This window comes from Lolium rigidum, chromosome 3 (assembly GCF_022539505.1).
Source record: "Lolium rigidum isolate FL_2022 chromosome 3, APGP_CSIRO_Lrig_0.1, whole genome shotgun sequence".
Classification (NCBI taxonomy): domain Eukaryota; kingdom Viridiplantae; phylum Streptophyta; class Magnoliopsida; order Poales; family Poaceae; genus Lolium; species Lolium rigidum.
The window spans coordinates 41169673-41181816 of record NC_061510.1 but is presented as its reverse complement, the minus strand read 5'-3'; the positions used below and the strand labels follow the sequence as shown (position 1 = coordinate 41181816).

General features: G+C 44.2%; 1 protein-coding gene across 1 annotated transcript; it reads left to right on the top strand.

Moving 5' to 3' along the window:
- Positions 1 to 242: 242 nt before the first annotated feature.
- On the top strand, positions 243 to 1445 carry LOC124694726. The gene has a single exon (XM_047227679.1). The coding sequence runs from the start codon at positions 243 to 245 to the stop codon at positions 1443 to 1445; it is 1203 nt and encodes a 400-aa protein (XP_047083635.1).
- The last annotated feature ends 10699 nt before the right edge of the window (positions 1446 to 12144 follow it).

The following is a 12144-nucleotide window of genomic DNA, read 5'->3' as shown; positions in this document are numbered from 1 at the left end:
ACAACTACGTTAGGGTCTGGGTTTTTACACGGACTCTATCTTGGCTCGATTGATTTCTACTCGGACTCTACATAATACTGAACGCACGATCGAGAAGGAAAACAAAAGACGCAACCTGTGCGGGTATATTGGAAACAAAACCTGATTATCAACTTAAATTGTGCAAGCAGCGTACCAGAATTTAGAAGGAGGTTTAACCTATGTACCCATGTTGGACTTGGAACGCCGCCGCTGCCGCTGACATGTTGTCAAAATTCTGCAAGGTCGTCTGCGGCGTCTCGCCGTCCTCGACAACAGCGATGGCCACCGATGACATACATGACGACCACAAGCTGAGATCGAATGGGCTAATCTCGCCGCTGCTATCCCCCGAGCTGCTCAGATTGCATCCGTCCGTCGTCGACTTCTCGCTGAACACCGATAACGATGACGCCGCGGCAGTGCTGCCGTGCCTGGTGTTCGGGTCGGAAGACGGCTACCAGGCCTTCTCCCTGGACGAAGGCTGCATGCGTGACGACGTTGCGATGCGGCTGGCGCGCGGCCGCCGGTACGTGCCGTCACCGTACGGAGGGAAGGTGTTCGTGACGGACATGTGCGGACGGTACCCTAGCCGTCTCATCGACCCGTTCACCGGCGAGGTGACACCGCTCCCGGACCTGCCCATCCCATTATCCGAGGAGACGCCGATGCCGGTCGCGCGCGACGAGCCCGAGCCCCCTCGGTTCCGCCTCTCCACGGAGGACGGGTTCGCGTGGGACTGGTCCCCGCGCGGCGTCATGGTGGCGCGCGGCGACACGGCGTTCTTCTGCGAGGCAGGTGGCGGCGAGTGGGCGCCGGTGCACCGGTCGAGGCACGGCTCGCCCATGACCATCAACTACCGCGCCGGCTTCTTCTTCGTGTTCGATCTAGGCACGCTGCGCACCGCGGTCATCGACTCTGAGACCCTGGACCGGTCCACGGAGATCGACCCGCCGCCGCGCCTCGGCGACATCACGTGGGCGTTGCTGGTGGCCTCCACCGACGACGTGCTGCTGCTGGTGCGGCGCCGCCCGAGAAACAGGTACTGCGACTCCGACGGGTCCTTTTTCCAGGCATACCGCGCGCCGCACAGGGAGCAGCTGCCGGACATGCCTATCAAGTGGGAGCCAGTGACGGACATCGGCGACCGCGCGGTGTTCATGGACCACGCGCACGGCTTCACCGTCCGCGCCGGCGAAGGCGCGATGAGGAACTGCGTGTACAGGGTCAGGGCTGTCGAGCTGAAGGAGGAGGAGCGGTCTCGGCGCGACGACGCGGCGCTGGAGGTCGTCGTGTCTCCGTTGAGCGACCTGAGGAAGATAAAGGTGGTGGAGGGAAGCGAGGTGCTAAGACGCTGCAAGGTTCAGCCGACATGGGGAGGAGGGTACTGGATCATGTGTAAGCATGGACAGTCGCCATCGTCGTAGCAATCTCGTATTGAAGAAGTAACACTGTAGTTTAATTAGTTTAAGTACTTCTACTTGTTATAAGCGATTATTTTCGATGTTCAGTGGAGCAATCCTGCGTTCAAATGATATTGTTGCTATCAGTAACCATGCATGACAGCATGAATCATCGTCCCCTCTAAGCTACATGATGCTGCCAGCCTCAGCGCGGATGCAGATGATTTGCTGGCGTTTTCTGTTCTTTCTCGTAGTGGCATTTTTTTTTACACAATTCCCGTAGTTAACTAAGTTTTCTTTCAGTTCAATAGTTACATCTCGTTAGCTCATGTGATTAACTAGTAGGCTCGACGCGCCGACACGACGCGGCCGTGTGAGATGATTATATTTTCAAAAAAAATAGTACGTATATGTTTATAATAAAGTGATTGCATCAGTTCTGCTACTTATTTGACATTAGAGGAGGCTTGAATACTGGATATTATGTATGGGCGTGACTATTTCTCATTCGTCAGATGATATCGTCAAATCTCAGGTACAATTCATGTTGCAACACATAACTAACACGAATCACGATGATTTGACCGAGCACGAACTTAATTCTCAGCTAGCAGAAAACTAGCAAATCCCGGATATTATTGTAGTCTTGGTATTACATTGCACGCAATGTTACTACCTCCGTCCAGTGTGTTGGCCTATGCATATGTAGTTAATCAATTTGATCAACATAATACAAATTATATATTACAAAATATATATATCATTACAAAGCTCCAATGTCATACTTTAGAATTTTTTGTTCTATAATTTGTGTTATGTTGGTCAAATTAATAATCTAGGAATACACGTAGATCTAACTATACATGTAAATGGAGACATCTTTGGTAGTTCACCAAATGTCCGTTTGTGGCCTCTTAACTTGAACGGGATGATACAACTGATCCATTTAGTCCCGCCAGGATATGCGGCCAGACGGTTGCCCGCTAGGTAGCTGACCAATAACCAAAGAACGCAAAGCACACAGCTGACCAAAGCTCCCTAGGATAGGATACAATCATGCCTTGTATAATAGGGTTCAAGGCTATCGATATAGCAGAGCAACACCATCGTCCTTCCTTTACACTCCTATTGTTCTGGTTTCAGATGCTATTTGCTTTATGCTCCGGACTAGCTGTCCGAAACACCCGTTATGTATACTCATTCACGTTCCCATGATCAGTATGTCATGAAAGCATAAACGAACTGGTATCAAATACATCATCCATTACAGTACCGAATAAAAGATTACAATAGGTCTCATGACCAACTTACATATGAGCCGCAATGGCATGAGATCAATATTCACACAGCGGAAATACTTCAGATGAAAGTGTTCGCATGGTCCAAGTCATGCCATAACGCTACAGGCTACTGACTGGGAAGTCGTTCCTACCTCGCATAGACGTCGTCATCTCCTTCATTTGTCGAACTCCACCAAGTCTGGCCAAGTAAATATCCAGGGACAGAGCCATGAGTAAATTATGAATTGTACTCGCAAACCACCTTAGAGAAAAGTAAAGGATATGCATATTTGGCAATAGCAAGGAGCAGACCCTATTATAGGGTTACAAGAAGTGAGAGATAGCTTCTCTCGGGAGTATGACATCTCTATATCTTTGTTGAAAACCTTTTTAAAACAAGTTTCTCTGAAGACTAATAGGTAAAGGGTGACCCGTTTTCTTTTCCGGCATCTCAAAACAATTTTCCTAACTTTTAACCGTACCTTCCAGGTACATTTCCTCTAGTCTCACTGGTTTTCTTTTGCAAAACCTTTGGAAAACTCTTTTAGGAAAAAAAACATTTTCAGCGTAAGTATAATGCCTTCCCAACCGTCCATAACCACGAACACGGCTATTCGAATAGTTTTCACTCTGCAGAGGTTGTACACTTTCCCCACAAGATCCAATAAATCTGTCGGGATCATCCCTGGTTCACCAAACGTCAGAACGCGAGGCTCGGATAACTAATCGTAGTTTTTGCTTGCTCGCCTTAGCCTAAGACGTGCCTCCTAGAGTTGTACCTCCCAGCACCAGAGTCTGAGGGGTTGTTTGTCCAGGAGTTGCAAAGTCCCCAACCAGCTCGATCCTCTGGAATGCCGCGACCAACTGCAGGGCATATGTCAATGGGAGCTCATAGGTTGTACCCCTACCATCTATACGAAATGGAAAGGCGTCCCCAGCTTGTCGGGAAGGCCACGGTTGATAGGTGTCCATTGATACGTCCCAAACGTATCTATAATTTCTTATGTTCCATGCTACTTTTATGATGATACTCACATGTTTTGTACACATTATATGTCATTTATATGCATTTTCCGGAACTAACCTATTGACGAGATGCCGAAGGGCCAGTTGCTGTTTTCTGCTGTTTTTGGTTTCAGAAATCCTAGTAAGGAAATATTCTCGGAATCGAACGAAATCAACGCCCAGCATCTTAGAATTCCACGAAGCTTCCAGAACACCGGAGAGGCACCAGAGGGGAACCCTGGGGGCCCACACGTGGTGGCGGCTTGGCCAAGGAGCCAGGCGCGCCCCCTTATTGTGTGGTGGCCCCAGGCCCCCTCCGACTCCGCCTCTTCGCCTATTTAAAGCTCCCTGACCTAAATCTTCGATACGGAAAAGCCACGGTACGAGAAACCTTCCAGAGCCGCCGCCATCGAGAAGCCAAGATCTGGGGGACAGGAGTCTCTGTTCCGGCACGCCGCCGGGACGGGGAAGTGCCCCCGGAAGGCATCTCCATCGACACCACCGCCATCTTCATCAACGCTGCTGTCTCCCATGAGGAGGGAGTAGTTCTCCATCGAGGCTAAGGGCTGTACCGGTAGCTATGTGGTTCATCTCTCTCTCCATGTACTTCAATACAATGATCTCATGAGCTGCCTTACATGATTGAGATCCATATGATGAGCTTGTAATCTAGATGTCATTATGCTATTCAAGTGGATTTTACTTATGTGATCTCCGGAGACTCCTTGTCCCACGTGTGTAAAGGTGATAGTGTGTGCACCGTGTGGGTCTCTTAGGCTATATTTCACGAATACTTATTCACCGAGTTATGATTTGAGTTGGATGTCTCTATGAAATTGTGGTGTGTTAGTACCTCCTATGAATGCTCACAGTGACAGCGTGGGGTGTTTATTAGTACTTGGGAATACATCTTTAAGGTTTGCCTACATGATGAATTAGTGTTCGTTATCTTACCAAAGAGTAGTTCAGAGTAGCATAGTGAAGTGCTTATATTTATATTCAATTATGATTGCAATTTTGAGAGTATCCACTAGTGAAAGTATGATCCCTAGGCCTTGTTTCTAAGCATCGAAACTCCGTTTATTTACTCGTTCGTTGCATGTTTACTCGCTGCCATATTTTATTCAGATTGCTATTACCACTCATATACATCCATACTACTTGTATTTCACTATCTCTTCGCCGAACTAGTGCACCTATATATCTGACAAGTGTATTAGGTCTGTTGGGGACACAAGAGACTTCTTGTATCGTGATTGCAGGGTTGCTTGAGAGGGATATCTTTGACCTCTTCCTCCCTGAGTTCGATAAACCTCGGGTGATCCACTTAAGGGAAACTTGCTGCTGTTCTACAAACCTCTGCTCTTGGAGGCCCAACACTGTCTACAAGAATAGAAGCACCCGTAGACATCAAGCACTTTTCTGGCGCTGTTGCCGGGGAGGTAAGGTAAAAGACACTCATACTCCGGTCCCAGGTAACTAAGTTTTTTTCTGTTGCCATTGTAAGTGCTCGAAGCTATTTCCTTTAGATCCTGCAATTGCATCTTTTTGTTTCTTGTTTACACTAGTAAGGCATAATGGACAACAATGAGCTTCTTATTCTATTTCCTGAGTTAAGACATGGATTTTTTGATGCGAAAATTAAAAAACCTATGGAACCTTATTTGCATGCTGGTAGTAATATTAGTATGAACGCTTTGAACACCATTGTTGATAATGATATAGAAAGTTCTAAGCTTGGGGAAGCTGGTTTTGATGAGCATGATATTTTTAGTCCCCCAAGCATTGAGGAGAAAATTTTCTTTGATGATACTTTGTCTCCTATTTATGATGATTATAATGATAGTGGTCTTCTGGTGCCGCCTACTATGGAGGATAAATTTAATTATGATTACAATATGCCTCCTATATTTGATGATAGCTACTTTGTTGAATGACTAAGCTTATGTTGGGAGTAGTAATAATTTTATGCATGAGACTCATGATAAGAATGTTTCATTTGATAGTTATATTGTTGAGTTTGTTCATGATGCTACTGAAAATCATTATGAGAGAGGAAAATATGGTTGTAGAAGTTTTCATGTTACTAAAACACCTCTCTATATGCTGAAAATTTTGAAGTTGCACTTGCTTTGTCTTTCTATGATAGTAGCTTCATGCTTCAATAACTTGTTTATGTACAAGATTCCTATGCATAGGAAGTGAGTTAGGCTTAAATTTGTTTCATACTTGCTTTTTGATGCTCTCTTTTGCTTCAACTCTTATTTCTTGGGAGTGCATCATTAAAACTGTTGAGCCCATCTTAATGGCTATAAAGAAAACACTTCTTGGGAGATAACCCATATTTTATTTTGCTACTGTTTTGTTGAGTCTTGGAAGTTGTTACTACTGTAGCAACCTCTCCTTCACTTTATTTTATTGCATTGTTGTGCCAAGTAAAGTCTTTGATAGTAAAGATGATACTAGATTTGGATTACTGCGCAGAAACAGATTTCTTGCTGTCACGAATTTGAGTAGTATTCTCTGTAGGTAACTCAGAAAAATCTACCAATTTACGTGAGTGATCCTCAGATATGTACGCAACTTTCATTCAATTTGAGCATTTTCATCTGAGCAAGTCTAGTGCCTCTAAAAAATTCGTCTTTACAGACTGTTCTGTTTTGACAGATTCTGCCTTTTATTTCGCATTGCCTGTTTTGCTATGTTTGATGGATTTCTTTGTTCCATTAACTTTCAGTAGCTTTGGGCAATGTCCAGAAGTATTAAGAATGATTGTGTCACCTCTGAACATGTGAATTTTTGATTATGCACTAACCCTCTAATGAGTTTGTTTTGAGTTTGGTGTGGAGGAAGTTTTCAAGGGTCAAGAGAGGAGGATGATACAATATGATCAAGAAGAGTGAAAAGTCTAAGCTTGGGGATGCCCCCGTGGTTCATCCCTGCATATTTCAAGAAGACTCAAGCATCTAAGCTTGGGGATGCCCAAGGCATCCCCTTCTTCATCAACAACTTATCAGGTCACCTCTAGTGAAACTATATTTTTATTCCGTCACATCTTATGTGCTTTACTTGGAGCGTCTGTGTGCTTTTATTTTCGTTTTGTTATTTTCATTCTCTGAATAAATTTATGCTTGTGTGGGAGAGAGACACGCTCCGCTGTTGCATATGAACACATGTGTTCTTAGCTTTACTTTTAATGTTCATGGCGAAGGTTGAAACTACTTCATTCATTGTTATATGGTTGGAAACAGAAAATGCCGCATGTGGTAAATGGTATAATGTCTTGAATAATTTGATACTTGGCAATTGTTGTGCTCATATAGATCTGGTTTAAGCTCTTGCATCATGTACTTTGCACCCATTAATGAAGAACTACATAGAGCTTGTTAAATTTTGGTTTGCATGATTGGTTTCTCTAGAGTCTAGATATTTTCTGGTTAAGGTGTTTGAACAACAAGGAGACAATGTAAAGTCTTATAATAGTTACAATATGTTCATATGTGAGCTTTGCTGCACCTTTTATACTTGAGTTTGCTTCAAACAACCTTGCTAGCCTAGCCTTGTATTGAGAGAAATTCTTCTCGTGCATCCAAATCCTTGAGCCAAAAACTATGCCATTTGTGTCCACCATACCTACCTACTACATGGTATTTATCCGCCATTCCAAAGTACATTACTTGAGTGCTACCTTTAAAATTCTATTCTTTGCCTTTGCAATATACAGCTCATGGGAAAATAGCCTTAAAAACTATTGTGGTGAAGAATAGGTACTTATGTGTCTTATTTCTTAATAAGTTGCTTGTTGCGCGGTAACCATGTTTCTGGGGACGCCATCAACTATACCTTTGTTGAATATCATGTGAGTTGCTATGCATGTTCGTCTTGTCTGAAATAAAGGTGATTTTCATGATCAAATGGTTTGAGTATGCATATTGTTAGAGAAGAACATTGGGCCGCTAACTAAAGCCATGAATCATGGTGGAAGTTTCAGTTTGGACATCAATCCTTAATCCCTTATGAGAATATTATCTGTTGTTGAATGCCTATGCATTAAAGAGGAGTCCATTATCTGTTGTCTATGTTGTCCCGGTATGGATGTCTAAGTTGACAATAATCAAAAGCGAGAAATCCAATGCGAGCTTTCTCCTTCGACCTTTGTACAGGCGGCATAGAGGTACCCCTTTGTGACACTTGGTTGAAACATATGTTATGCAATGATAATCCGTGTTAATCCAAGATAATTATGACAAGGTGCGAGCACTATTGGTATAGTATGCATGAGGCTTGCAACTTATATGATGTCTTATACATAACACATATGCTTTATTACTACCGTTGACAAAATTGTTTCTATGTTTTCAAAATGAAAAGCTCTAGCACAAAAATAGTAATCCATGCTTCCCTTTGCGAAGGGCCATTCTTCTACTTTATTGTTGAGTCAGTTTACCTACTTCTTTCTATCTTAGAAGCAAACACTTGTGTCAACTGTGTGGATTGATTCTTACATGTTTACCTATTGCACTTGTTATATTACTTTGTGTTGACAATTATCCATGAGATAAATATGTTGAAGTTGAAAGCAATTGCTGAAACTTATATCTTCCTTTGTGTTGCTTCAAAACTTCCTACTAATAATTTATTGCTTTATGAGTAACTCTTATGCAAGTCTTATTGATGCTTGTCTTGAAAGTATTATTAATGAAAGTCTTTGCTATATGATTCATTTTTTTAATCATTGTCTTTACCATTGCTTCGAATCGCTGCATTCATCTCATATGCTTTACAGTAGTATTGATCAAGATTATGATAGCATGTCACTTCAGAAATTATCCTTGTTATCATTTACCTACTCGAGGGCGAGTAGGAACTAAGCTTGGGGATGCTTGATACGTCCCAAACGTATCTATAATTTCTTATGTTCCATGCTACTTTTATGATGATACTCACATGTTTTATACACATTATATGTCATTTATATGCATTTTCCGGAACTAACCTATTGACGAGATGCCGAAGTGCCAGTTCCTGTTTTCTGCTGTTTTTGGTTTCAGAAATCCTAGTAAGGAAATATTCTCGGAATCGGACGAAATCAACAGCATCTTAGAATTCCACGAAGCTTCCAGAACACCGGAGAGGCACCAGAGGGGAACCCTGGGGGGCCCACACGTGGTGGCGGCGCGGCCAAGGAGCCAGGCGCGCCCCCCTATTGTGTGGTGGCCTCAGGCCCCCTCTGATACGTCCAAAACGTATCTACTTTCCCGAACACTTTTGCTATCGTTTTGCCTCTAATTTGTGTATTTTGGATGCAACTAACACGGACTAACGCTGTTTTCAGCGAAGCGTTACAGTGTCTCGTTTTTGTGCGAAATCCAACTTTCAGGAAAAACCTCGGGATTTTGACGAAAGGCCCTATTTTCCCAGAATAATGACGGAGCCAGAAGGACAAATCAGGTGGAGGCCCGAGGGTCCCACACCATAAGGCGGCGCGGCCTAGGGGGGCCCGCGCGGCCCTTTGGTGTGGCCCCCTCGGCTGGCCTCCGACGCCCCCCTTCGGACTACTTATTCGCCTCGACCTAAAAACGCACAGGGGGAAGTCGAAGTCGCCAGAAACCCTCCAGAACGCCGCCACATCGCGAAACTCCGTCTCGGGAGCAGAAGTCTCCGTTCTGGCACTCCGCCGGGACGGGGAATTGGAGGAGATCATCGCCATCATCACCGCCAACGCCTCTCCATCGACCAGCCATGTTTCCCCCATCCATGTGTGAGTAATTCCCCCGCTGTAGGCCGAAGGGGATGGTAGGGATTGGATGAGATTGGTCATGTAATAGCATAAGATTGTTAGGGCATAGTGCCTAGTGTCCGTAATTGGTACTTTGATGATATTGTTGCAACTTGTTATGCTTAATGCTTGTCACTAGGGCCCGAGTGCCATGATCTCAGATCCGAACATGTTATTATTTCATCATGATATTCATTGTTTATGATCTTACCTGCAAGTTGTATACACATGTCGCTGTCCGGAACCAATGGCCCCGAAGTGACGAAATCGGGACAACCGGAGGGGATGGTAGTGACGTGAGGATCACATGTGTTCACGGAGTGTTAATGCTTTGCTCCGGTACTCTATTAAAAGGAGTACCTTAATATCCAGTAGTTTCCCTTGAGGCCCGGCTGCCACCGGCTGGTAGGACAAAAGATGTTGTGCAAGTTTCTCATTGCGAGCACGTACGACTATAATTGGAACACATGCCTATTGATTGCTTTGTACTTGGATACTGATACGTCTCCGACGTATCGATAATTTCTTATGTTCCATGCCACATTATTGATGATTTCTACATGTTATATGCACACTTTATGTCATATTCGTGCATTTTCTGGAACTAACCTATTAACAAGATGCCGAAGTGCCAGTTCTCGTTTTACGCTGTTTTTGGTTTCGAAATCCTAGTAACGAAATATTCTCGGAATCGGACGAAATCAAGACCCAGGTTCCTATTTTTCCACGAAGCTTCCAGAACACCCGGGAAGGACCAGAGGGGGGCCACAGGGGCCCCAGATGATAGGCCGGCGCGGCCCAGGCCCTGGCCGCGCCGACTTATGGTGCCACCGCCTCGTCGCCCCTCCGACTCCGCCTCTTCGCCTATTTAAAGCCTCCGTCACGAAAACCCTATGACGAAGGACGAAACCCACAGAAACCTTCCAGAGCCGCCGCCATCGCGAAGCCAAGATCTGGGGACAGGAGTCTCTGTTCCGGCACCCTGCCGGAGCGGGGAAGTGCCCCGGAAGGCTTCTCCATCGACACCGCTGCCATCTCCACCGCCATCTTCATCACCGCTGCTGCTCCCATGAGGAGGGAGTAGTTCTCCATCGAGGCTCGGGGCTGTACCGGTAGCTATGTGGTTCATCTCTCTCCTATGTGCTTCAATACAATAATCTCATGAGCTGCCTTACATGATTGAGATTCATATGATGATGCTTGTAATCTAGATGTCATTGTGCTAGTCAAGTGAGTTTTACTTATGTGATCTCCGGAGACTCCTTGTCCCACGTGTGTAAAGGTGACAAGTGTGTGCACCGTGTGGGTCTCTTAGGCTATATTTCACAAAATACTTACTCACTGTTATGAATGGCGTAGTGAAGTGCTTATTTATATCTCTTTATGATTGCAATGTGTTTTGTATCACAATTTATCTATGTGATACTCTAGCAATGTTATTAAAGTAGTTTTATTCCTCCTGCACGGTGTAATGATGACACTGTGTGCATCCGTGTTAGTACTTGGCGTATGCTATGATCATGATCTCTTGTAGATTGTGAAGTTAATTATTGCTATGATAGTATTGATGTGATCTATTCCTCCTACATAGTGTGAAGGTGACAGTGTGCATGCTTGTGTTAGTACTTGGTTTAGTCGTGTTGATCTTTCTTGCACTCTAAGGTTATTTAAATATGAACATTGAATTGTGGAGCTTGTTAACTCCGGCATTGAGGGTTCATGTAATCCTACGCAATGTGTTCATCATCCAACAAGAGTGTAGAGTATGCATTTATCTATTCTGTTATGTGATCAATGTTGAGAGTGTCCACTAGTGAAAGTCTAATCCCTAGGCCTTGTTCCTAAATACTGCTATCGCTGCTTGTTTACTGTTTTACTGCGTTACTACTGCTGTGTTACTACTGCTACCATATTACCACCATCAACTACACGCCGTTGCTACTGCTTATTTATACCACCTGTATTTCACTATCTCTTCGCCGAACTAGTGCACCTATTAGGTGTGTTGGGGACACAAGAGACTTCTTGCTTTGTGGTTGCAGGGTTGCATGAGAGGGATATCTTTGACCTCTTCCTCCCTGAGTTCGATAAACCTTGGGTGATCCACTTAAGGGAAACTTGCTCGTTGTTCTACAAACCTCTGCTCTTGGAGGCCCAACACTGTCTACAAGAATAGAAGCTCCCGTAGACATCAAGCACTTTTCCGGCGCCGTTGTCGGGGAGGAAAGGTAAAAAGGCACTCATACTCCGGTTCCGGGTAACAGATACTTTTCTCGGCGCCATTGTGTTTGTGCTCGAAGCTATTTCCTTTAGATCCTGCAATTGCATCTTTTTGTTTCTTGTTTACACTAGTTTGGCATAATGGACAACAATGAGCTTCTTATTCTATTTCCTGATTTAAAACATGGATTGTTTGATGCGAAAATTAAAAAACATATGAAATCTTATTTGCATGCTGGTAGTAATATTAGTATGAACGCTTTGAACACCATTGTTGATAATGATATAGAAAGTTCTAAGCTTGGGGAAGCTGGTTTTCATGATCTTTTTAGTCCCCCAAGCATTGACGAGAAAATTTTCTTTGATGATACTTTGCCTCCTATTTATGATGATTATAATGATAGTGGTCTTTTGGTGCCACCTACTATGGAGAGTAAAT

Excerpts from the sequence above, each read along its gene's own strand:
- LOC124694726 (XM_047227679.1), top strand. The coding sequence starts at position 243 with ATGTTGTCAAAATTCTGCAAGGTCGTCTGCGGCGTCTCGCCGTCCTCG.